Source organism: Strix uralensis, chromosome 2, assembly GCF_047716275.1.
Source record: "Strix uralensis isolate ZFMK-TIS-50842 chromosome 2, bStrUra1, whole genome shotgun sequence".
NCBI lineage: Eukaryota > Metazoa > Chordata > Aves > Strigiformes > Strigidae > Strix > Strix uralensis.
In genome coordinates this window covers 54,768,571-54,794,374 of record NC_133973.1, presented here as the reverse complement: position 1 = coordinate 54,794,374, position 25,804 = coordinate 54,768,571, and the positions used below count along the sequence as shown (strand labels likewise).

At 40.7% G+C, this 25,804-nt stretch overlaps 1 protein-coding gene across 6 annotated transcripts in view; it reads left to right on the top strand.

Annotated features, from left to right (window-relative positions):
• FRMPD4 (FERM and PDZ domain containing 4) overlaps window positions 1-25,804 on the top strand; it is a 360,814-nt gene that overhangs the window by 312,213 nt on the left and 22,797 nt on the right. For all 6 annotated transcript variants that reach the window (XM_074858808.1, XM_074858805.1, XM_074858803.1 and 3 more), the window contains one exon: window positions 16,424-16,469. In XM_074858808.1, coding sequence (XP_074714909.1) covers window positions 16,424-16,469 — 46 coding nt within the window. The remainder of the gene's footprint in view (window positions 1-16,423; window positions 16,470-25,804) is intronic.

Genomic DNA, 25,804 nt, shown 5'->3' with positions numbered 1-25,804 from the left:
AATATGGATTCTTCAAGTGGAAACTGTAGACTTACCATTGTCTTCCCCTTTCCCTTCCACCTTCCCGGCTGTAGTGCACGGGAAAGATTCTGTGTGTGGATCTCACCCTTATTGTGCAAAGGGAAAGGACTCTGTCATGGTTTAAGGCCAGAGGGCAACTGAGCACCATGCAGCCGCTGCTCACTCTTTCCCCTTCAGGAATGGGGAGAAGAAAATAAAACAAAAGGCTTGGGAATTGAGATAAGGACAGGGAGAGAAGATTCACCCATCATGGTCATGGGCAAAAGACAGACTCGACGGGGGAAAAAAAAGGACCATCAATTTAATTTGAACACCACCACCAGCACTAATTTACTAATCAGAGTAGGACAGTGAGGAGTATAACCACATCTTGAAAACACCTTCCCCCACCCCTCCCTTCTTCCCAAGCTCAGCTTTGCTCCCTATTTCTCTACCCTCTTCCCCGCCAGTGGGGCAGGGGATGAGGGTTGCGGTCAGTTCACCACCCACTGTCTCTGCCACTCCTTCCTCCTCGGGGGAAGGACTCCTCACACTCTTCCCCTGCTTCAATGTGGGGTCCCTCTCACAGGAGACAGTCCTCCATGAACTTCTCTGATGTGAGTCCTTCTCATGGACTGCAGCTCTTCATGAACAGCTCCAGCATGGGTCCCTCCTGCGTGTTGCAATCCTCACAGCAACAGACTGCCCCAGCATGGGCTTCCCTTAGAGTCCTGGCTTTCTTCGGGCACAGCCACCTGCTCTGGTGTGGGGTCCTCCACGGTCTGCAGAGGAGTCTCTGCTCTGGAACATGTCCCCGCCTCCTCCTCCTTTCTTCCACTGACCTCAGGGTTTGCATAGGTGTCTTCCTTGCAACTCCTCCTCACAACTCCAACTCCTCCTCACAGGTTCCCCTTCTTAAATACATTATTGCAGAGGTGCAGCCACAATTGCTAATTGACTCAGCCTTGGCCAGAGGTGGATCCATCTTGGAACCAGGGTAACTTCAAGAAGCTTCTCGCAGGAGTCACCTCTGTAGCTCCTCCCCTGCTACCGAAACCCTGACACACACACACACAAACCCAACACAGATTCATATATTTCCAGAGTAATATAAATTTCCAAATTACTTCTTAGTAATTTGTAGGCCAACAGGCAGTAGGTGGCATCTGAAGGAGCTGGACTATTTCTCAGACTAGGACACAGAAAGAAAAGACTGCAGGTTGGAGAGGAGCCATCCTTTCTGCCCTTGCCCCTTATGACAAGCTCAGGGGGCAGCTGAGACAGCCTGCCACTCCTTTCATGTCCCTCCCCAAGAGCCAGCAGTTTGGAAGCAAGATAAAAGACAGGTCTAAAGTCAGCGTAACATAGCTGTGGGGATCCTTAAGCATTTCCAGTGGCTGGCTTTGTGTAACCAATGAATTTGTTGTGCAAGCCACCAAAACATCCGTGGCCTTTGGGACACCTGGAATTTTTTGCCTATGGCCAGCAAAGTTAGAGGTCTTCAGGCCTCTGCTCAGACAGGGACACTGCCCCAATGTAGAGCAAGGTAGCAGCAGCACTGTGAGTGAAGTACAGTCACCACCACATTTTGCAAAATGTTGAGGTGCATCAGGCTGAATAAATAGGTTAATGGTATTGGCAACAGCAGCGTGCAGAACAGCAAAGCAAAAGTTAGATATTTGGTCTCACAGCATGAAGCAAAGAACTAGAACTAGAAGAGTGTATTGTTTCTAATTGGCTTTATAAATTATAATAGTACATGGTTCAAATGCTGAACTTCTGGATTTTGAGGGGCAAAGATTCCCTTCATAGGTGACCTTCCTGAAACTTCCCTTCTGGAGATCGGATCTTCAGAGGAGCCACAGGGAAGGTATGAACTTTGAACATTTCTCAGGAAGCTGCATCTGGGGAGAGCGTAGAGGGAGGAAAACAAACAAAATAAATCCTCTCAAAGCTCTCTGATCTCCCTCCTCCACTTTTCTTTTTAATGATTAGCTTTGAGAATCTGATTCTATAAGGATACTTCTCTCCCCTGCCTCTTTTCTTTATACGGTTTTGTGACTGTTGATCCTTTGTAGACTAAGAGCTCATGCCATGAGATTATCTTTTAGCATCACTGAAATGCAAAAAGTCAGAATAGGACAGATTAAGGAAGAAAAAATATCTTGAAAAAAAAAAAAGTTTAAAAAGGATTTGCAAGGTTTAAAAGACTTAATAGTTGGATCATTTTCTGTGGAATCACAGATTAATAATTTTGATCTCTTTTTTATTTTTTTATTCTTGTCTTGCCATACATGACATGAGGAATTAGTGAAATTCACCTGACTGGTTTTATATCTAGTTTGGGTTGCAGGTGATAAAAATGCATTATCAGTGTTCTGTGACCTATCTGTTTAGATCTCGTTCTTGCTGTCATCCACTTTTTGCTGACAGATTCAACCTAAAGGCTAAAATTATGCATGAGGATGGACTCTTAACTCTTCTTGCTTACATGTATGCAGAAAACTACTGACCTGTAGATGTAAAGAAACTGCCAGCCAATTCTCATAATCTAGCACTTTGCATCAGCAGTAAATGTAATTTTAAAATGTTTTCATTTGCTCTTTAAAAAGCACATTTGCAGTCTAATTAGACTCCAGAGAAGTCTCCAGGTTGCCCAGGAAAATTACTATGTGACTACATAATGAAGAATATTATGTCCATTGGAACATAGGAGATGTTACAGTGATTTCTGTCAGACTCAGTTTTGACAAGTCTATTTTTAATCTTGCGGTTTGACATATAGCCTTTAAAGAACATGTATCCTTTGCATGCTAAATCTTCTGTTATATCCCCTTTGAGAACTGAATTTTAATGCATGTCCTTGGAACAAGGAATTTATTCTTGTGCAGATAGATCATTGTCAGTGTGTACAAATGAAGAAGATAAGACTTCTGAAGCTCTTTTTAATGCTTATCTCATGATTGCAGCTGAAGTGAGGGATATCTGTGGTGCCTAACGACTTCATCAACTAGCTTTAAATTAAAGTCCTCAACATACTAACAATGAAACAGAAGTATAAGCTGTTACAGAAAACTGCAAACCCCTAAGGTTGTTCTTTATAGGAGTTATTTTGTAGAAGGGAAACCTTGACAGTGCATACTTTTCATACTCATTGAAATTGTTGTGTTTGCTTATATGTGAGACATTTTTATGCAGCATACTTGAGTTGACTCAGACTACAGGAGCCAGCCCTGCAGCGTCCAAAGTCAGGTAGCGGAGTTGAGGTGCCTAAAACCCTGTGTGCAGCCCACAGAGCAGCTTGGTGGTCTTTGGTCCATGTGACAGGCCAGGGTCATTTTTGAAGAATAAAACTGCTCCCATGCCTGATTAAAAATTCACCTCTATGAGCTTCAGCTGTTTAAAGTTGGGCCTTTAGCCGAAACTAGTCAGCTGTAGACATGCTGAAGATGGGAGAAACTATTTGCAGCTGTCTCTCTGATTACAGAAAGCATCTAAAGAAGTACATTAAGCTGTGGTACCTCATGCCATTAGACAGCTTGAGGTGAATCTCGCTGTTGAAGTCCTGTTAGGATGGGTGCTGGCTGGCCTGAGCCTTGCAGCTGCAGTCTCTCACCTCGGCCCATTTGCAATTTAGAGGCAAGTGTCACTGGCAGCCCACGCTGGCAGCGCTGGCTTCTGCCCAGAGGAGATTGGAATGGGCTGCCCAGGGGGGTGGTGGAGTCCCCATCCCTGGAGGTGTTTAAGAGTAGGGTCGACATAGCGCTTAGGGATATGGTGTAGTTGGGAACTGTCAGTGCTAGGTTAACGGTTGGACTGGATGATCTTCAAGGTCCTTTCCAACCTAGATGATTCTGTGATTCTGTGTGATTCTGTGAGATGGTTATTAACAGATTGATTCAGAGCTGTAGCCAGAGGCAGCAGCAGTGGTGTGCCCTCACCCCTGGGCTATAACAGCTTGTGCTTAGAGAGCACTTCCATAAGACAACTTTGCTTGCCTAAGCATTTTGTGTCAAATAATTGCTCGATACAGTAGAGTGGCTATACTGGGAGCAGAGGCTGTGGCCTTCTGAGGGCAGTGTCTGTGCCAGGGCATGGCGTGCTGCCTCCCCGACCCCGTGGGCAGCAAACCCCCCTGTGCAGGCCAGCACAGCTCCAGCAGGTCCTGCCATCCACAGTGGGGCCCCGTACTCTCTGGGGAAACAGAAGTGCCCCGTGAAGCCACAGGGGATGTAAATCTAGCTGAAAAAATACAAGTATAGCAGATAAATTATTTAGAAAATACATATAAAATTAAATTAGCAAGTCACACGAAGCCAGTCCTTTCCTCTTTTTTCCCTATACCAATATCCATCTTCCCTCCTACCACCTTCTGGCTGCAGCTATATGATGAGTTATGTATTCGCCTCCTCCATGAACAACTTCCCTCCTCCCCCTCACCGTTTTCCTAAAGAGCAGAGACACATTTTACTGTCCTTCTCTTCAGTCCTGACTGTTACCCACAGCTTCTAAGGAGCAGGAGAGGACAGTGATAAAACTGGTTAATTTTCACTTTATTTTTTGCTGCAGTGGAGAGTGTGGCAGTGCTGCAGAGACGGTGGGCTGGGGCTGGGGCTGGGGCTGGCCTGAATGCAGCACATGTGCAAATCATATCCCCGAGTGAACTTCAGTCTGGCTGGTACGGATAATGAAGCACCGGCTTGGCAAGTGTGGGCGTTTTCAGGGGGGTATAACTAATATGGAAGAGAGTGGCATCGTATTTTTACTGCTGTTGTTACCCATTGTATCTAGACTAAATTTCACATTGGTGCGTCCAACTGCACTGCAATTATGTCTTCATTTTCTGTGTGGATAGAAGAACGCAACCGTTCAGCATTTTATGCTTCGTTTGTGTCTGCAGGGTAATTTTCTTCTCCCTTTTTCAAGCATTCCTTCCCCCCCACTATAGTTTGCAATATTTTTGCATTTATCAAGGAAGAATTTCTGCTTAAGTGTTTTTTATCTTAAGGACCACATTTATGTGCAGCATACATTTGCTTTGTAACTTTTCAGTGAGACTTGTATTAGTGATTCTTTGTCCCAAGGAAATTGTAAAACAAATTATGTAGTTCTAGTTATACAAAAGGGGGGAAAAATAAAGGGTATAACCACGTAAATATATTACTAAGTTAACCAGCATAAATATTTATATGTATTAAATGAAAACTAACTATGATTTTGAAAAGTTGGACAGAGATTTAAATAGAATAGGTTTTTAAAGTAATATCTTATAGATTTTAGGACAATAAATAAATACATCCTTTAAAAAAAAGGGGGTGGATCTTTGAATTTTAAACATTCTGGATATATGGTATATATTCATGGCAGGACTTTTTAATAACTGATGCCATTTAACAGAAGCAAGTGGTTAATTGGCTGGCAACAATTATGATTGAATTTCTCCTCATTTCAGTCTACATCTTAAATATATTAAATAATGTGTGAGGACACAAATAGAGCCAAAGAGTTTGCATGTTGGGGCTGCTGCTGTCTGAATTACTGTGCTACATCCATGGTAGCTCAAGAAGAGTTGCCTCTTTGGCTGTCTGTCCAAATCATTATAAAACCATATTTGCCATCACTTGTACTACTTCAGTGGCACATGGATACGTCTTTTGCCTTTGACCAACTAATATTCTGTTCCAGACCTAGTAAGCAAAAAGCATTCTGTGTTTAGTCCCTGCAGCTCAGTGTCCCATCAATTGTCTAACCTTGCAGATATAATAATAATAATAATGATGCCCACAAAACTCAAGCCACTGAGCACTGAAACTTTTCTTTATGAGGAATTGAATGACTCTTGGGGTTTTTTGAACATTTATTTCTTAAAACTATTTCCGTCAATCTTTAATTATTTAAAACATATTAATATCAATGTGTTCCATAACAAAGAATAGAGATGCTCTTAGATTGGATCAGATGGCCAGGTTTGAAAAAAGCAGGTAAGGCTTAAAAGCAAAAATAATAGTGTTCAGGCATCTGAAAGAAAAATACCATTTACTCTTTGAATAAATGTGTTTTTCTTAAGGAATAGTAATAAAGCCAATAATATTGAACTGAGACCAGTATATAATATAGTGCTTGAAAATACAATATTCTTCAGAATTCAAGAGCTTTATCTCATTTCTGAATGTGTCTTCCTCTTCTTAATTTCTTTCTCTTTATTGGCTGGATTACTTAGAGCTAAAATCATGTCTGTGAAGGACTTCTGACACAAAATAGCCCTATGTGAATGTTATGCATTATTAATAAAAACTCAGATAGCTCTAAAACAAGATGCTTTAGAGCATTTAACATTTAATCAGCAAAATTTATCTGATCTTTTTGAAAAGCATTAAGGAAAAGAAAAAAATGAATAGCTGCAGGAATGAAGGATGTATGTGAACGCCTGACCTTTCATTACTACGTACACAATGCCTTAACCTCAAAGTGAAAATGCCAGTGCCATACAGATTATGAATAGCAGCTGTAATGTTTTCTAATGCTTCAGTATAAATGAAAATGAAGCTCTGATCATAAAGTTTGTTGTTAATTTGTCACATGATAAAAATATCTTTAAGATTTTCTCTTTTTAATACTTCCTCATCTTTAATATGTAATTCACATAGATCTCTTTTGCAAACTTATTGATACAGTCATCACTCCTCTACAGTTTCTGACAGCTTCAACTACCTTCTATTTCATTTCCTTATTTCCAATGAATGTGAAATGTGATTTTAGAGTACGTGATTTCCTTGTTTCTCAGCAAGGAAAAAGAAGTTTATACCAGTGTTTATTTTAATTCATTGCCATAATTATTTATTCAAAGTATTTGGCATTAGATAATGCATTTTATTAAATTAGTCTTTTTATTGAGTTCTTAACTGCCACACTATCTAGGTTGACCAAATTTCACTGTGGAAAATGCTGCACCAGCATGTACACTATATCTACTCTCTGTCCAAAGTATGCCCACCTATGACAAAAATCAGATTAGGGGAAGACTGTTAGGAGAGCAGAAGCACTAATGAAGCAGTATTTGCATTACATTAATATCAGTATATCAACTGCCTAACCTTTGTCAAGACTTGGTAGGCAAAGAAGAGCTCTGCTAGAGGCAGGGTTTCATTGTGGAAGGCAGCAGCATTGCTTTGCCTGCTGCCAGAAGATGCTGTGACTATCACACTTGTCATCCTTTCATGCCGTTGTGGCCATAAGCAGTCACTTCTCAGTCCACCTTTGGTTTCATGGTTTGTGGTAGCAGAGCTGCACCTTGCTTGTTCAATCACCAGTGCAGTTTTAACCTAGGCATGGAGTTACATTTCTGTGAAACTGGCCATTAGATCTGCCATGAAGTTTTTGTTGGCTGCTGTGCTAACTTTATGGCATTTGCTGAAGGAAAGACAATACCTGATCCTGTATAAAATCTGTTTTTATTGAAGTTTCTGAGCATGCTGGTACCAATAGACACTGTTCACACACTGCTCCAGAGCTATGCAGCGCATGGCCACAGATTTTTCAATCCAGTACTGGAAGCCTGATTTAATTTATTGTCAAACCATCACCATAGCTGTTGGTCTTTTGCTACTGATTTTTTTCCCTGATACTGAGTGACTATTAAAATAATTATTATTTGTCTTTTATTCTTTTTTTCCCCATTGTCAAGATGCCCTCATCTAAAGCATGCTGCTCTGCCACTTAAAATGAAGAGAAGTAGCCCAGCATCGATGAAATCAAAACTTGCACTTCCTATGGGGCATGAGAGGTCTGCTGCAGCCAGACTAGAGAAAAAAATTAAGTAAAGGGATGACTGCTACTTTCTAACATAGTGTCAGCAAAAACAGACATTAAAAATAAACTGTCAGGAGGGGAAATTTCTTTCCTAAGTGAAAATTTACATAGTGTCTCTGAAAGGAGAGAAATAAGAAACCAACAGGGCTTCATTATGTGAATATTAGAGTTACATTTGCTCTCTGAAGCATCCTTTTCAATTACTAGATCATATTGTTAATCTCTCTTTTGCACTGAGATAAGTGAATGGAATAATACGAATTCTCAGGGTTTGGAAAGTTACCTCATCATTTCCTTCAGTTCTTTAAGCTCCATTATTTTGTCTGTTTCCACTACTGAAGTAAAAGTTCAAGTGGATATGTGACTGCATCAAGATGTCTAAGGAACTGCTGGAAATTCAGTAGAGCACAAGAAAGCCTCTCTTAATCTAATTCAGATAATGTAGAGGAACATGTGGGACCTGTACAGAAAAACACTCAAGCTGTTGTGGTGCTTTTCTTTCCCTCTCCCAGGTAGATGAACTCTGAATACAGTTTGAACATCCAGATATTTTTACAAAAATTTAGAAAATCAGAAGAATGTTGTAATTGCATTTAACATTTTTCAAATTAGATTTTGCTGTGACCATGTATGCAACTGTAACAAAGTCATGATGGCTCTATTGTTGAAGGTTGAATTTAAGAAATGATGGAATAATCGGAATAGATTTCATAATCATTGCTAGGTCTCTGGTGGCTACACCAGAGAATTGGTTCATGTCACTGTTTCAAAGCATATTGTTTCATGTCAGCATTAGGCTGGATTTTGTGGAACAGGTAGAATTTACCAGGTTGTGCATTTTCTTCTGCAACTTCAGTGTTTCAATACAGTCCAAGTTCCTGGAAGTCCTCAGTAAGTATGTTAGTGCAAAAGATAAGTAATCCCAAGTTAATTGCATGTGTTTTAATGTACCTGAGTAGTGTGTGCAGTGGGCAGCTTTTGCATTCCTCCTGGCTTCTGTGCATGGGCAGCAGCAGAAGAGGAAAACAGAATTGCACTTAGCTCACTTAGAAACCCTGTCTGAAAGGGCTCGCTCAAAATCCCCACAGAAATGCCATTGCAGTCTGATGGAAACAACATAGTCTAACAAATAAAGAAGAGAAATTTTTAGGAGAGTGGAACTGTGCTTACCATGGTGAGGCCACCCTGTTCTGTAAATATTTTACTTTGATAGTGTTGTATTGTAGCTTCATAACACCATTCCTAAAGATGTCTCATCAATAGACATCTTGGGGCTGGCTTATATTACACTTTGTTCATTACACTTTGAGAATTAACTTTTTCTCAGAGCTTCTGAGGCTTTGGCAGTTAATGGTAGGAAAACTAGCACTGAAATGGTGGCCTGGATGAGTGACCTGAGAGACCAATATTATCCCACTTTATCTGTCCTTGATCCTTTAAAACTAATGTGCAGAAAGTCTAATTAGAAGAGGGCAGCTGAAAAATTAATTAATAGGGGAGTAAGTGCTACATTTTTCTCCTTGGCAGCATGTCATCTTCATCCAGTGTGAAGTCATTTATGCTGTGATCGTGTGGCAGTAGCATGCTAACAGTCAGACTTGGTGAAAGTCGTGGTCTGTCAAATATGCATGCATGCCCATCTGCCTCTCAGTTTTTACACAGGCCAGAACAAACAAATAATGATTCTGTTGCAGTAGACCGCTCCAGTGTTAGTAACTCCTAATACTTCCTCTACTCCGTCTTGAGGTTTAACCCCAAGTTCTCTCAGGGGCTGAGGGAGACTGTCATGGATCTGTGTAAATAGGAAAATGGTTGCTTAAGGAAGGGGGTCCAGTCAATGTAGAGTTTTCTGCATATTGCTGATATTAAGAGTTGCACTCCAGAATTAATTGAAGGCCGATGTACTAAGAAGGAGTTGGTAAGACACTGTCTGGTAGAGGACTGCAGGTAACATTACTCAGCAGTTAGATAGCCGCGTAACGCTGATGTTGATAATTCAAGCAGCCTTACCAAGGCACTCTTGTACAACGTGCACAGGTATTGACTGTTTGACTAACATTTTGGTAACTCAGTCACAAAGATCATAGCCTTAAAGTTGAGAATATAAGCAACCAGAAAACTTTGGGTATTTGTGGAGAGGAGGATTATTTTGGCTACAGGTAAATATAGGTCTTCATAAAGCACTGAAATTCAAGAACAACTTCTTTATAGGGCTCACCTTGCCACAGTGCTAATAAAGGAGAAAATGGAGCGAATTTGGTACATGTGAAAGCTTGACAGGTGAACAGCCTTAGAGAACAGGAGGCTTTTTTATTCTCAAAGCCTTTACTGCAGAGGTATCTGAAATGGCATCTCCTGTATGAAAGCCCACCAGTGTGCCACAGCCCTGATCTGAAGGGACCACTTCTGTCAGAGGAAGCGAGCGTAATTCAGCCTGCAGACATGCTCGCTTCTTGGCCCCTTACAGAGACTGCCAACAAGGGTTCCAATTAGTGCCAGCTGCAAACTGTGACAATTTTAAAGATTGACTTTCACACCATGGCAGACCTTTAAAAGAAAGAAGAACATTTATATAAAATGCAGTTTGCTTTGACAGTAATTTTCTGTATGCTATTATTGAAGTTATTTATGTTCAAATCAGACTATCTTTTCTCTCAGCTGTGTTTCTGCTGCTGTTTGATCCTGTAGTGCAGTAATAATCCCATGCTTATATCTTTTATACTTTATGTGGCAGTGGTCATTTCAAGCATCCATTACTTGCACAGTTTTTAGGGCTCAGACATTTGAACAGAAATCCTGTAAATTTACCAGATTCTTGTGCAGATTGCTTCAGCTGCTGCAAGTCCTCATAAATTTAATGGCAAACTTAAATTTTAAGGACCTAGTGAAACAGCAGGGCTATTGAAATTAAGCTGTAGAGTTTCAGGAGTTCACAAGTTGAAGTTGCTTGGGTGTCAAGAGTATTTCACTGCATTGACAGTGAGGTTAAGGGCAGATAGTACCATTAACAGTGGTAGAAGAAGCAGCCACCAGCTTTCCAAACACGAGTGTGTTCCCTCTGCCTTCTGATACCAGGGATTCCAGTGCACCCTCCCTAGCTCCAAAAATAAGATCTGAACACCACAGTCTTTGTGTTCGGTGCTGTCATCCCCAGAAAAAAACAGCATCTAAGCTGATGCTCCCATTCATCTCTTGGCTTGTTCTTCATGTGTCCACTCCCAAAACAAGACCTTGGCCTCATGTCCCATCTTCTATATCTATATACCATGCAATGTTACCCCTCCTCCCCAAACTAGGACCCCACACCTCACCTTTGTGATACCATACCTGATTTCATGAGCCTCTTGCTATATATCTTTGCCTGCTGCATTCCTGCAACTGTCTTCTGAGATGGAGTTGGGGATGTAATGCCATGCGTGGCATACTCTGCCTTGCCTGCATAGCATGATGACAGGATCACCCATCACTAGGTGTGTACAGGATCTTTGGAGAGACTTCCTGGAGGTCAGTGCAGCCAGCTGGACAGGCAGAGACTGAAATCCCACTGCCACCCTTCAAGCAGTTCTTGTGCCATGTATTAGCAACCTCTTGAGAAAGTATGATTTTCTGTCTTCCCCTAAAAATTGTCTGGAAAATAGTCTCCTTATAATCTTGGAGAGGTCAAATTCTTCACCTGCTGCTAAAACAACATTCATCTATGGGTAGATGTAATCAAGAGGCCAGAAATGATCTGCCCACAGTAGTATGTCTTCCAACCTGGTTTAATCTATTGTACTTCTCAGTTAGAAGCTACTGAGTTATGGAAACGTTGCCTATAGTTTATGTGCTACAATGTTGCCTTTGGAAACAGAGGAGGAAGAGCCCCACACACCATGGCTCTTGCTGGAGGAGTCCTCCAGTTCAGAAGAGCTGGTCTGCATGGGCTTTTAGCTTGTGTGTCTGTGTTTGCACAGCACTGCTTCTCCTGTGACAAAAATAGCCTTGGGGAAAGGCATATTCTTCTTAAAGCCTCTCTCCCCCTCTCCCTCTGCATTGTTTCATGGGTGTCAATAAATACTGAGTTTGTCCACTACCTTATCAAGGTTCCCCACGTCCACTCAGACAGGTTGGCACCATTGCAGGACCTGGAGGCAGACTGTGTGGGACTGTGTGATAACAGCGGAGGATGAGGCAACACTGGGTTGACAAGATGGGTCTACTGTGTCCCACTGAGGTCCCTCCAGAAGGCATCTCCAGCCCTGGAAATAAATCTAGGTGGATCTCTGGGGCAAACTGGTCTTTTCCACCAGAACTGTTGCTCATTATAAAAGTCTGGAGAAGTGAAATTCGGAGCTTTCCTAGGTGAAGATAACTACTATAGAACAGGTTTTATGTGAAAATGTATATACAGCTCAAATCAAAATGATCCTTCTGAAATAATTCAAAATGTACTACAACAGAGTGACTTTGCAAACTCTTTGTTCATTATTACTGCCTTAGTCTTCATAATAATGAAAGACATGCAAATGCTGGATTATTTTGCTCTAGCCTAGATGCTAGAATTTGAAGATGAGTTCCACTTTCCTTAGCTTTGAATAGGGCATTTGAGGTAACCTGTTACACTTTGTAGCTAGTTTTTGACCCACTGATTTCTGTTTTCTTACTTCAAAAATGTAGTGTGAAGCATCCTGCAAATCATGGCATCACACTCCATAATTGTGAAATTCAGACCTTTCTCATCAATAGTGAGACCCAAAGTGAAACAAGATTCTGAAATAGCAGAGAACAAAGCATTTCAAAACAAGAGTTTCAAAATTTGATGTTTGGTGTGAATGAAACAGATATAAGTTATGGTTAAGAGAAAGGTTTTTCTTAATTGCATTCCCTGTAAATGTTATTATTTATTATATGTCAATTCCTAATTCATTCATCTTCACTGAGAGAGAAATCTAGTACTCCTCTGGGATGTAAAATTGCTAAAAGCTTTTAAATCTGCATAAACAATTAATTTCCATTCTCAGTTCTTAAGAGTGAGTACAGGCAATATATATACTTTTTAGTCATATGCTATATTAGCCGTAGGACACATACAAAGAACAGAGCTGCTTATTCCATATGGCTCAGATACCGGGAGTCCCCCACATCCCTCGTCTGCCTTCACATCCCATCCTCTCTTTCAGCTAGAAGGAAGCAGAAGAGAGACAGTGATTTCCATTCAGAAGTTCACAGGCAAAGTCAATGACTGACATTGTGGCTGAACATTAATGCCTTATGTAGCCCGAGATGTGTGATACTCAGTAATACAAGTTTAACCTTTATAGTGCACCGTAATTTGATTCTCGAACTATCTATGTTCTCTCCTTGTTATAGCCTAAGTAGCTGTGAGGAGTAAGGAGAATGAACAAATACAATCACCACATGAGGCACGGGGAAGGACAGAGAGATGAATCACTGAAATTCCCATTGCAGTTTTCAGGTTTTAGCCTTGTTCTTGCCATTTGATTCTAATGTCAGAAAATGAAAGAAGCATGATATTTTATTCTGGTGTTGGTTGGTGTTAGCTGGTCAGATGACAGAGCATCCAAAATGTCCGCAGCTGTTGTCCACGCTTGGAGTTGCAGATGTTTGGTGTTGAGTGACTCTAAAAGTACATAGATTTAAAAGAGAAATAATTATGTTGTGGTTAAGTGAGTAGGAAAGGAAATAAAATATCTCTAATAGATTTTTTTTTAATTTTAGTCACATTCTTAATGGCGGGAATACATTTCAGGGGGGAAGTAAGACTGCAATTGTTTTTTTAGGGTTTGCCACTATCTTTCAGAAGTTGTTTAAAAGAAGTAGTTCACAATTAGGTGTGGTGATGTATAATCTACTGTCATATGTGGACATATGTACGTACACATAGATTTAAGCTATAAAATTTACAGATCACAGTACATGGTCAGTGATTCCATTGTTTTTCCATTACAATACATATGGTACGATTGACAGTCTCCAGTGCTGTGCAAGGTTGAGCATTTACAATATATAGGATTTGCTAACACTACTGGAAGTAGAAGGTGATGTGCTGTGGTATGAAGTTTTGTCGTCATGAGTTGAGAATGTTTTAAAATGAGCCATGTGGAGTCGTGACTGAGTACTACAGTTCAAAACACTGCTGATTAAATATTTATTTCTCTTGTGCTGTGTTTTGTATGTAGCATGTGTTTTATAGAAGATGTGTTCTCTAGTGATGAGGGGACTGTACATGGTGCTTGACACCCGCTTTCTATATGTGTAACATGCTTGGGTCCAGATACTCCAAATGGCCTTATTATAGCCTCAAATGTTGAATGAATGGTCCAGGGTCTAGCATCCTTCAAATGCAAGTGATTATCCTATAAGAAAGTCTTGTCCCCTAAAAAAATCTTTTGACCTTTTGGTTTAAGAAAGCTCTTGTTAGTCTAGGATGAATCTTACCTACACTGGCACCTGGACAGGTTTAATCCAAGAAAAGAGCTGAAAAAGATTTTCAGGAAAAGCTGATTTTCTTTTTTAAAGGCAACTCTCTAAGGTAGCTGGACCACGGTAGGCAGGGTTGGTAGTAATCTTATGTTGCATGAGAAACATAAATTAGTGGGTTGAACGTAATTGAAGAGGTCAGCTGAGCATGGAGTGGTTATCCCAGGGCTGCAGTTTATCCCATAGCTAACAACTGTGGGCTTTTCTGTCTACTCATATGCTTGGATAGCATAGATGTGATCATGAGATTCTTGAAATAAATCAAATTTCTTATCATGCATTTTTAGATTCCCCAAAATATGGTAGGTAGAATAGAAAAAAACTAGAGGGAATCCTGTTGTTAGACAGAATGGAGGTTGGTTTTTTTAAAACTATAAGCTATAAACTCTTCAAGAATAACAATGGAGAATAATAAATGGAGAGTAATTGTGGAGATTTCCAAAACTGTAGCTTACAGACCTTAAAAATGAACTGTAATTTTTCAGAAATATGAACGCTATAGATAAAGACTGTTTCATGATCGAATAAATAATTTCTGGAGTTTAACTTTGGAACATGTTTTATTGAAGCAAAAAATAATTGTGGGAAATTCCTTTAAGTGGTTATATCTAAAGAGCATAAAATTATGCTGGTTTGTGACAGAATATTTAATTTTCACCTTATGTAGCTCCTCATTAATTCTTTTTTAACTTTCTAACTTAATTTTATTTTTGTCGGTCCAAGCACAGACAAGCAACCAAAGCCTTGAATCCCCCCTTTTGAAAAGTCTGCCTATACTCTTTTAGTGTAATGATACAAATATCTAATAAGATGAGTTAAAATTGAAGCTTAACAAATTTTTCTTTAGGTAGAGGATGTGTGGTCAGACCTTGCCCCTTGCATGACTGATGGCTTTGACAGAAGTAGAATATGCTACCCCAGTTGGCCTTCAGAGATGCGTTGGCTTCACCAAGTATAGCGTGACTTTCCAGACCAGTTTTCTGACTGGACCTTCAGTCTCTCCTCTATTTTCTTTGCTTTTTGGCTTTTTTAGTTGCATATCAGTGGTGTGAATATGCATATAAGGTGACACTATATAAGACCAATACAGTGTGCTTTATTTTAGTTCGTTCCGCTGAACAGGTCAGGCATGTCAAATCAGTTGCACTTCAGTTAGCCAGGCAATAAATCACATAAATAAACAATTAATTGTGTTTGAAAGCATAAAGCCAACAGAAAATCAACTCTATCTCAACAAAATGGCAACTGACCTTTTCTTAGCTAATATTGCCCTCAGCAGCCATCTGACCAACAGTGTAATACAAGAGATACTGATTCTGATTGGCTTCTCTTCCTTCTTCTTCCACTTTACCCTTACTTTTCCCCAGTTATCCACCACCTTCAACTTCCCCCCAATAGTCAAAATATACATTTGTCATTTGTCTAGACCACTTGAACATATCAAGATTCCTAATAATTTCTTCTCTTTAGCCTATAAATCAGTTGGGTTTTTTTAAAGCTGCTTATGGTTTCTGTTTACTAGTTTCATCCTAAAGAAGAGCTGTTTCATTTTAAAGAAAAACTTTTCTTTAGCAATCTTCTAAAAACGTAAAAATTCTAACAGAGCTATTCACCAAATATTAATCCTTTTCCACCCATTTAAAAAGGTGAGCTAGAGAAGAAATGGTGGCTAAATTACATCCTCACTTTTGTTTTGAAAACACTGGTGTCTACAGATAAATGTGGCATTAAGTGTACAAGAGCTGAATGGTATAAAAAGTGACTTGCATTTGTAAAGTAGGTGAAAGAAATTCATAGCCTATAGATGCTGAACTGATAGGATTAATCAAATGTTATTCCATTCTTGCTGGAGAAAACCATTACTGCAGCATGAAGGTCTGTGATGAAGCAAATATTTCATAGTATAAACTGTAAAGTTAAGTCAATTCAATTCATTAGATTAGAAAAAACATATTTTTTAATATCCATTCTTATTTTAGCTTATTATTCATCTCTGTAATTCTCTGCTATGCAATTGTAATAAACATTTTGCCATACTACTGCAGTTTTCTCCATTAAAAAGAAAATCTGGTTATCTGTAGTGAATAAAAGGATGAATCTTTACTTGATTTTACTTCTTTTTTTCTTTTTATAGAAGCTGCAAAGAATCAATCCTCCTTACTGTTGTTCAACCTTACCCTGTAAGTATCGTCAGTGTTTTCGGAATTAGTTTCCTAGCAACATACCAGCTTTTTTTTCTGCCTATATTCTGTCTGTGTCTCTACCTTATCTGTGCAATAAAGAGAAGTAGGTGAGATAAGGGCTATGTCTCTTAAAGGTGATGTTTAAGACTGTATTGCAGCGTCCTGCACTCAAAGACTGCATTAGCAAGTTAAATAATAACAGTATCTTTAAACACATACCAGGAAAATAGGTAGAGCAGGACGCTGAGTTCTGCTTCAACTTCTGCTCTGTTGCAGCTCCTGGATTCTTGATTCTGCCTTGGTCTCACAGAGTTGCACTGCCGTATCAAACCAGCTGTACTTTATGTAAAGGAGGGGCTCTGCCTGCATCTCCCACGCAGGGCGTGTGGAGGTAAGGGGAGAAAAGAGACAGACAGGCAATTGCGTGAGGCTGGCTCGAAGGGACTGGGAGAAAATGCAGCCCAACTCGGAGCTGGCTGATGTGACATGCCTTTGAACCTCGCTCAGTGGTTTGTGGGAGTGGGTTCATGACCTCTCAGCTCAAACCCGCAAAAAAGGAGAGAAGCCAAGCCAGGGGAGGAAGCACATCTCTCTCTTCCCATTCATCCATGCACAGCCTTGCGTACCTTGCAGGGTGCTGAGGGGCCTCAGCCATGCATCAGGAGTGATTTCAGATTCAGTAGGTCCATTCAGTTCCCTGTTGGCTAGCCTGATACACAACAATTTTGATTAACAAGGGATAATTGCATCCTTTTCGCCCAAGAATAAGAGATGAGATGGATTTGACACAAAGATGTGAAAACAAGTTTATCTGATGAAGCTGCCAAAATACACATCTTGCAAATGCAACTTGGCCAGTGCTGTGTGGCTTCGTACTACTCATTATCCTTTCAGCCTGGTTTAGAGGTGGCCATGTAGTTGTACTGGTCATGTACCCTTTCTAGAAGCCAGTCTGCACAGCAAGTAGATCATAGAATCATAGAATGGTTTGGGTTGGAAGGAACCTTAAAGATCATGTAGTTCCAACCCCCCTGCCGTGAGCAGGGACATCTTCCACCAGACCAGGTTGCTGAAAGCCCCATCCAACCTGGCCTTGAACACTGCCAGCGAGGGGACATCCACAACCTCTCTGGGCAACCTCACCACCCTCACAATGAAGAATTTCTTCCTTATATCTAATCTAAATCTACCCTCTTTCAGTTTAAAACCATTACCCCTTGTCTGATCACTACATTCCCTGATAAAGAGTCCCTCTCCATCTTTCCTGTAGGGCCCCTTTAAGTACTGGAAGGCTGCTATAAGGTTTCCCTGGAGCCTTCTCTTCTCCAGGCTGAACAACCCCAACTCTCTCAGCCTGTCCTCATAAGGGGGGTGCTACAGTGCCCTGATCATCTTGTGGCCTCTTCTGTACCCACTCGAGCAGGTCCATGTCCCTCTTATGTTGGGGGCCCCAGAGCTGGACACAGTACTCCAGGTGAGATCCCATGAGAGTGGAGTAGAGGGGGAGACTCACCTCCCTCGACCTGCTGGTCATGCTTCTCTTGATGCAGCCCAGGAAATCATGGGGCAAAAGCACACATTCTGCAGCAAAACCAGGCAGGGGCTGCCATGCTGCCATAAGACCACTGGCAGGAAGGTGAGCTAGGATCTGGTCGACATCAGCCACCTTAAATGAAAATGCAGGCATGATCTGACTAAATAAAGAAATCTAACTGCTTTAAAGCTTGCTGGATTACAGCCAGTGTTTTTGATCACAGGGTATATATATAATATGGGGGAAAAGAGATCCTCACCCACTTGCCTTTTTTATGCAAGTTGCTTTATTTCATCCATTGACAGGCTTCATTCTTTTCTTTAGATATCAGGTGAAGAAAGGGCATGAACTTTAGTACAGGCATGGGTAGCCCTCAAAACAGGACAGTAAAGTGTAGTACTACATGTCTGTGAGGTGGTGTGGCCTGTTATCGCTGTGCTGCTGGTATGAGAGCAAGCCTGTACGTACTGAATGTAAGGAAAGCTGAAACCCAAATGAACTGTGCACTCTATGTTCAGTGGGAGACCTTACAGCACAAGTACGGTCCTCCTCCAGCCTTTGATCTGGAGAAGAAAAGGACTGGAGAAGAAGGAAAGTCATGACCTGGTATCTTCCCAGATCTTTGGGTCCAAGCCCTGTTTGAGGCCTGACAAGGCAGAATCTGCTTCTCTCATTACGTAGCACCAAAAGCTAATCAATAACTGGACTACCTCTAGATGTCACTGAGCTAGGAGTGGCACTGAAACATTTTGCTGTCCTGTCAGCCATTTGAGCTCACATGCCCATCTTATACGTGTGTTTGTGTTGCCCCAATCTGTCATATCTGTCAGAGTCCCCCAGCTCTACCTTAGCAGACAAAGCACACATGTTTTCAGAGGTGATGGACGTTTTATCTCACATAGACATGAAGATTGTCTTCCCAAGAATGTCCACAGAGCAGTCAGAAGATGGGACTGATGTATGCACATCGGTGCTAGCTTTAATTGACTCATTTTTATCCTAAAGTCAGTATGCTTCAGTGGCATGAGCTTAGTTGAGAGAGCCTCAACTGCAAGACTGTTGCACCCTGCAGATCTCCTCTGGTTTGTGCACTCTTATTGTACCTCCCTACCAGTCCAGACCAGGGTCTTGTTGATTCATAACAACCTTCCCTTATCACTTTCAAGCCCAAGTTTTCCTGCAAAGGAAATGAAGGTGTGCATTAGGGATGGGGAGCAGTTGGGATGCTGCCAATGTGTGCAGCCTAGGTTGAGCCCTGAAGCAGTGCAGGTCCCTCAGTTTATGCAAACCCCAGACTATGAAGTCTCCTGGGGAACTCCTGGGTCACCTTGAACATCTGGCCCATGCTGGCCCTAATACTGCCGCAATGTTACTGTCAGAAGTGCCTCAGCCTGTTAGGTGACATCCCCCACAGCTCTGCCATCCTGGGTGTTGCTGCACTCCAGCTGTGTACCTGTCCTGGTCTTCTGTGCAGTGGGTCCTCTGGCAAATACATTTTGTCTTACGGTTTGGAAGCATTATTTGTCCTCAAAAATTATGATGCACATGTGTTTTTCTCTTTAATTTTGCCTCCTCCATTTTTCCTTTTACTATTTTGCTAGTAAAACTGGAAAGATGAAGTAGAAACCAGGCAAAGGAGAAGTAAGAACTTTTAAATAAAGACTGAACTTCTTCCCCATTCTTGGCAGAAATGCATCTTTACAAACATTTCATTGATCTCTCTTCTTGATGGTGAATCTTTTTTGTTCTATCATTGCATGAAAAGTATCTGCCAAGATGGATTACAAGAGTGCTGTTTCTTAATTGGTTTTGTGCTATTTAGAGTGTGTTTTGTTTTCATGCTTTCAAATAACAATCCTTTACGATTGCAGGTGAAAGTAGACATAATCTAGATTTATACTACTCTGTAGTTCACTTAGTACTTTTTGAAAGCTTTTGCGGATCATTTTTGCTTAAGTGCATTCAGTTTTGTTTAATGCTTAAACTCATTAAAATTTCATTTTAATTATGACCAAACCAAAGCATTAGACTATCTTTTTCTTTCCATCAATCTACAAATCTCTGCTAGGTTCATATCACCACTGCTCATAAGGAGGTCACTGAACAGCTGAAGCAGTTGAAGCATTTCAAAGTTCTGATTTCTGAAAGTATGGCATTTGATTATCATTTCTGACCATTTTATTCTGTAAATGGACTATCGTTCTGATTGTTGCCTTATTAAGTTTTAAGCATTACTTAAATCAAATAACTTGTGTGTTTTGATATCTGTTCAGATTTTATGTGTAGAGATCATTTGGTAGGTTGCTTTCATGGTTAATCTCAAACTCCTTGGATGTAGTCCAGGCCCAACTGAGATCTATGGCAATTCTGCTGTGCATAAGTTCAGCAATGGGAAAAGGATAAGATCTTTTTCTGCTTTGAAAGATGCTTCTTGTTATAACAGTTACATGTTTGAGACAATGTTTGCAGAAAACTATGATAAATAACACTTATTTATGGATTGTAATGATTGTGGCAACAATCTTACTGAGAGTTACAGTATTTTTTGTGTTGCTTTTCCTTCTGGAGGCGTGTAACAGCAGCAACTACTATATCTAAACTTGTGGTTCTAAAGAAGGGTATAAATAGCAACAGGTTTGTCACAGACTTCAAAATCTAAAGTGAAAAAGACCACCAAGGTGTAGTTTTAGAACTCTTTTAGAAGTCAGACATGAACATTTTGAAGAAGATGATTTTTGACTGCTTGTAGTTCTGAAGTTGGTGTAGAAATGATGGCTTTTTTTCTTTGAATGTGTACATTTTTTAGTCATCCTGACAACTTTTTCCACTGCATAACTTCAACATCAGCTTTCTGGTATGGTCAGTTCCATACATAGCTTTAATCCTACACAGGAGAGGATCAAGATGCTGTTAATGACAACCTTGCCATCACTGTGTTGCCTCCTGGAAGTGCTGGCTGGTCCATGGCCACTGTCCAAACACTCTTTGCTGTTTGAAGCAGCCCCCTCTCATATCAGACCTGTGCTGTGCAGCCTTTCTTATTCCATCTGTGTGTGATGCAAATCCCAGTGAGCACTGCTGCTCCTGACCTTTCTTCCTGGAGGCCTCCTCTTAGGCTATATGGATTTTTCTGGAGTGTAGTTGTACAAAATACGTATTTTCAGCAGTGAAGACTGAGAAAATTCAGTGTGAACTTTCTTGTTAATTGTTTCAGCAAAGTGGAAAAGAGACCGTCCACCCTTCACCCTGTCCACCATTTTCTCCTTGTAGTTCTCCCCACTGCCCCCAGTTGCCATTAGGTCTCCTTTCCCTCTTCATTAGCCCTTTCTCCCATCCCAGGTGCATTATCTTTCATATAGTCCTTTATGTTCATCTAGTCCTATAGTCCCTTATTGTTCATTTTAGCCTGGGTTTGTATGGGGTGAAGGTTTCTTTCATTCTCAGATGTCCTTATCCTTGCAGAGCTATAGGGCTGAAAGTAGTATGGCATGACTGACTTCTTCTGTACTTCTAAGAGCAGTCACCTGTTTATGAGAGGTAATCATGAATGTAAAGGAGTAATCCATGAGTGTAAATGGCTGAACTTTGGAGAGGCAGAATCTCAAAAGGCCAGCGGAGGGGATTTTATGGAGGACCTCCACTTTTAATAAATGCAGAGATAGATGGCCAAGGCCCATCTAGTCATGAGATGAACTGCAATGTCTGCACATTCCACAAAGTCTGAAGCTGACCCGTGGTTGATTTTTGGGACAACTAGGCTGTTGTTTACTGTAGATGGAATGTATTGGATTTTCTCAATGCCTGCATTAAATTAAGGTTTGGCTATTTCCCACCTTATAGGTACATGTTATACATGTATGGGGCTAATGGCCAGGCTGTGATTGTCATCTAAAAATAGTAAAATATAAGTAATGCAAATAGTAAAATATAATTGTCTATGATAGATCACCAACTTTAAAGAGAGAACCCAAATTTGACCATTATTTCAGCAATTAAATTTGTGCCAGGAGTTTAACAAAGAAATAGTCCCGATGATGACCTGTCAGTGCCCTGTAGTTATAACAAATTACTGCATGGTAAAACTTCTCCACATTATTGCTTCTGTGTCCCTACCTGCCCTTCTACAATACTCTTGTGGGCCAGTGTAGTTGTTTCAGCCTTGCTAACAGCTATGAATGGCAGTATTTAGTTTGCCTTTGGGCATTATGTACTGTTCCACTTAATAAATTTAATTCTTCCTCTTATTCACATTTTATTTGCTTGCTAAATTTTGTCTCATATAATTGCCTTTAGGGATGGACCAAAAAGTCAACACATTTTTGCGGTCATGCAATTTTTCCTTATTTCCTAACAATCATAATATTTCATGTTAAACTAGTGACCAATTTTAAGCAACAAACTTAAAATGGATTGCATAGATACAATTTGTGACGATTTAAAACGTTGGTATTTGTCAGATTTTGACACTCCTTGTCATAAATCAGGTTTTCTTTTCACCTTGTGACTGTCCCATACTGCTGCCTTGTTTCATTTCTTTATGGTAGCTCAGTACTACACTACCCTCTTCTAAATGCTAAATCCTTCTTTTTCTTGAGCAGGTGCAAAGATTTTGTTGTTGCAGCACCTCTACTGGCAAGAGCACTCAAAGGTCTTTTGCAGCAAAAACGACCATTTCACTTGGAATCTCCCCCAAATTACAGTTTAGCTGCAGAAGTGGACAAAGTACTAGACATTCTTATTTTCATCAAAAAACAGTTTCCCTCAAAATGAATGATATTGCTTTTAAGGGCTATCCAAAAATGACCTGCTACAATGCTGCTGACAAAAGTAGGATCTAATTTTGGAAAGTCCAGAAAATGAGAAAAATAACATTTTCCAGAAATCATCCTCTTGTTACAGCAATCTCTCATGTTTTGACCCTACTGGCGGAAGGCACATTGATTGCAGTCCCTAGTAAGTAGGGTTTAACGGAGGGTCTCTGTCTTCGCTATTGTTTTCTCCAAGCAAATCTCTATGCAATGCTTCATTTCTCTTATTAACAATTTCTCCAGGTAGCGTTGACATGATCAGAGTGTCCAAAGAAGGGCAACAAAGCTGGTGAAGGGTCTGGAGCACATGTCGTATGAGGAGCGGCTGAGGGAACTGGGGTTGTTTAGTCTGGAGAAGAGGAGGCTGAGGGGAGACCTCATCGCCCTCTACAGCTGTCTGAAAGGAGGTTGAAGAGAGCTGGGGATGAGTCTCTTTAACCAAGTAACAAGAGATAGGACAAGAGGGAATGGCCTCTAGTTGCACCAGGGAAGGTTTAGACTGGATATTACGAAGCATTTCTTTACAGAAGGGGTTGTTAGGCATTGGAATGGGCTGCCCAGGGAGGTGGTGGAGTCCCCATCCCTGGAGGTGTTTAAGAGTCGGGTTGACATAGTGCTTAGGGATATGATGTAGTTGAGAATGGTCAGTGTTAGGTTAATGGTTGGACTGGATGATCTTCAAGGTCTTTTCCAACCTTGATGATTCTGTGATTCTGTGATCAGCTGAATTTTTACTGAATTCTGTGTAAACAAGTAAAAATTACTTAAACTCCTGATAAAATTGAGCTTTAACAGAAAACAGTGCTTAGGTCACACAGTGTAAAGTTTGTGGGTTTTTGAAGTATTTTGACTCCTTGTTAAAACGTGTCCCTCATTTTGCAAAAGTCACTCTAATTAAGCTGGTTTTATCTGTGACAGTGCAAATACTTTACTTGCAGTGATAAATGTTCCGCATTAGTGTAAACACCTCCTGCTTAAGGTCATTAGCTGAGGATAATGGCTTCCATTTGGCTAAAAGACAGAGTATCAGAAACAAATGAACCTGGCACTCTGAGAATCATTAATTGATAAAATTCTTCGCCTACAAATCTGAAAACATTAAGGTAGAATAGAGCAGCACATCATCTTGCTGATGCTTTGTTAGACAAGCAAGTTTCAACAATCAAACGCAACTGTTTTCCTAGGTATTTGCCACACTCTTTTGAAACAGTTCCTTTCTCAAAGAGAAAATGTCAAGTGCCAAGTTGATGCAGAGGTAGAAACAATGAGATTGTGCAATTAAATGCAAAAGCTGTGCTATTACTCAAACCTTTAACCAGCAGAGAACATTCCCCCAAATACCTGGCACAGCTGTTCTAGTTTTTCTTACACCCCTGGTTTTTAGTTTGAAGCTTTTTAGAAAGCAATCTGCTTCCAGGCTCACCCAGAATGTCTGGCAAGGGGCCGGAGTCCTGACCATGTTGTCACAGCAGAAGTGGGAAGGGAGGGAAGCCCCATGCTTTATGGCAGACCATGCTGTGCTCCCCTGGCTGTGCAATATGTATATTAAACCCCACGTGCTGGAGAAGTTTTTGAGGACCCGCCTATGTTCAGATCTTTCAGTTGTGTTGGACTCCCCCATCAGATTTTTGCAAGAACATAATTTAAGTGTTTATGCCCCCTGCAAGTGACTGTTGAGGTTGTAAGGAGGGAAAGAGAGAGGTTGTAGAGAGCAACAGAGCCACATAGCGGTTTGCCAGATTTGCTGTATGGGAATAACCTTGCCAAAATCTGGAAGAAAATTTGGCAGTCTGCCTGCAAAGAGAGGCCAGACTGGTGATTCATCTGCAATAAGAGCAAACAACTGTAAAAAGCCTCTTCCAGCAAGAAGAGTACGTGAAAGCCACTGTTTTCCCTTTGCCCTTGCAAGGGAGAGCCAGTAGCCTACTCCTGTAGCTGTGCTGCCCCATGGCAGTAGGAATCAACAGGTTGCAGTCCATGACTTGGATGCCATATAGACTATACCCCTTACACACTGCAGAAGGGGACCACATGGAGAGGAGGGAAATTAGAAAAGTCATGTGTAGAATTATTTTATTAATCATGGTACTGTTGTATACTGTGTCTTTCTAGGAATTCTTCCCTAGAGTACAATATGTAAGCATGCTTCTTCAGTGTTTCCATGTTGTTCCTTCTTGCTGAAGAAGTGTTTTGGGTCCCCTGCTCTAAGACATGAACTTTTTTTTAAAAAAACCTTTCTTTCTTTCTTTCTTTTTGGTGGTTGTTTCAAGTCTTCTGGGGGACCTTCTGCATTTTTCAGCACTGGCTCTGGAAGCTGAGCTTGGTTTAATCATGGGATTGAATTTTCTGTCATTTACTGTACTGATTAAAAAGATGTATGGTCATAGCTGCTAGAGAAGAGGTAAAAACGAACTGTAAAAATGAAGAAGCATTCATTTTTAATTCTTGGTTCTATTTTGTGCTCCAGGAATTATCGGATGACTCTGATATTTCCTGGGAGAATGTGGCATCTTTCATTCCTTGTTCACTGGTTGATACTGAGCCTATGGTAATAGTTACCACATTTTTGATGTGATAATAAATCAGTGGCATACAGAAATGAGCTAGAGACTTTCCTGCTGGTTACTAGAAACACGGCTTCTGCATCACAAGAAAATAACTTTTTAGGCAGTTTCAGCAGAGATCAGAGACCACAAGAGCACATGGCCTTGGACTACTCCATCATTCCTGCAGATTGTTAGTTTAGTCAAAATTTGAGTGATGGTGACAAGACTTCCTGTGTTTACACGGACTGCTGTCATGCTGCACTGATAATAGGAAATTATTTGAGAATCATCATCACTGACGTCTGCGCTAATTTCTCACAGGCAAACCAACATGAGTTAGTCTTTTCAGTATCCAAAAGTAGTAAGGCCACTTCTCAGGAGGTAGAAACGATTCTGAAAAATCTTAATTCACATTTTACTGAAACAAATGGACCAAAACCTGGC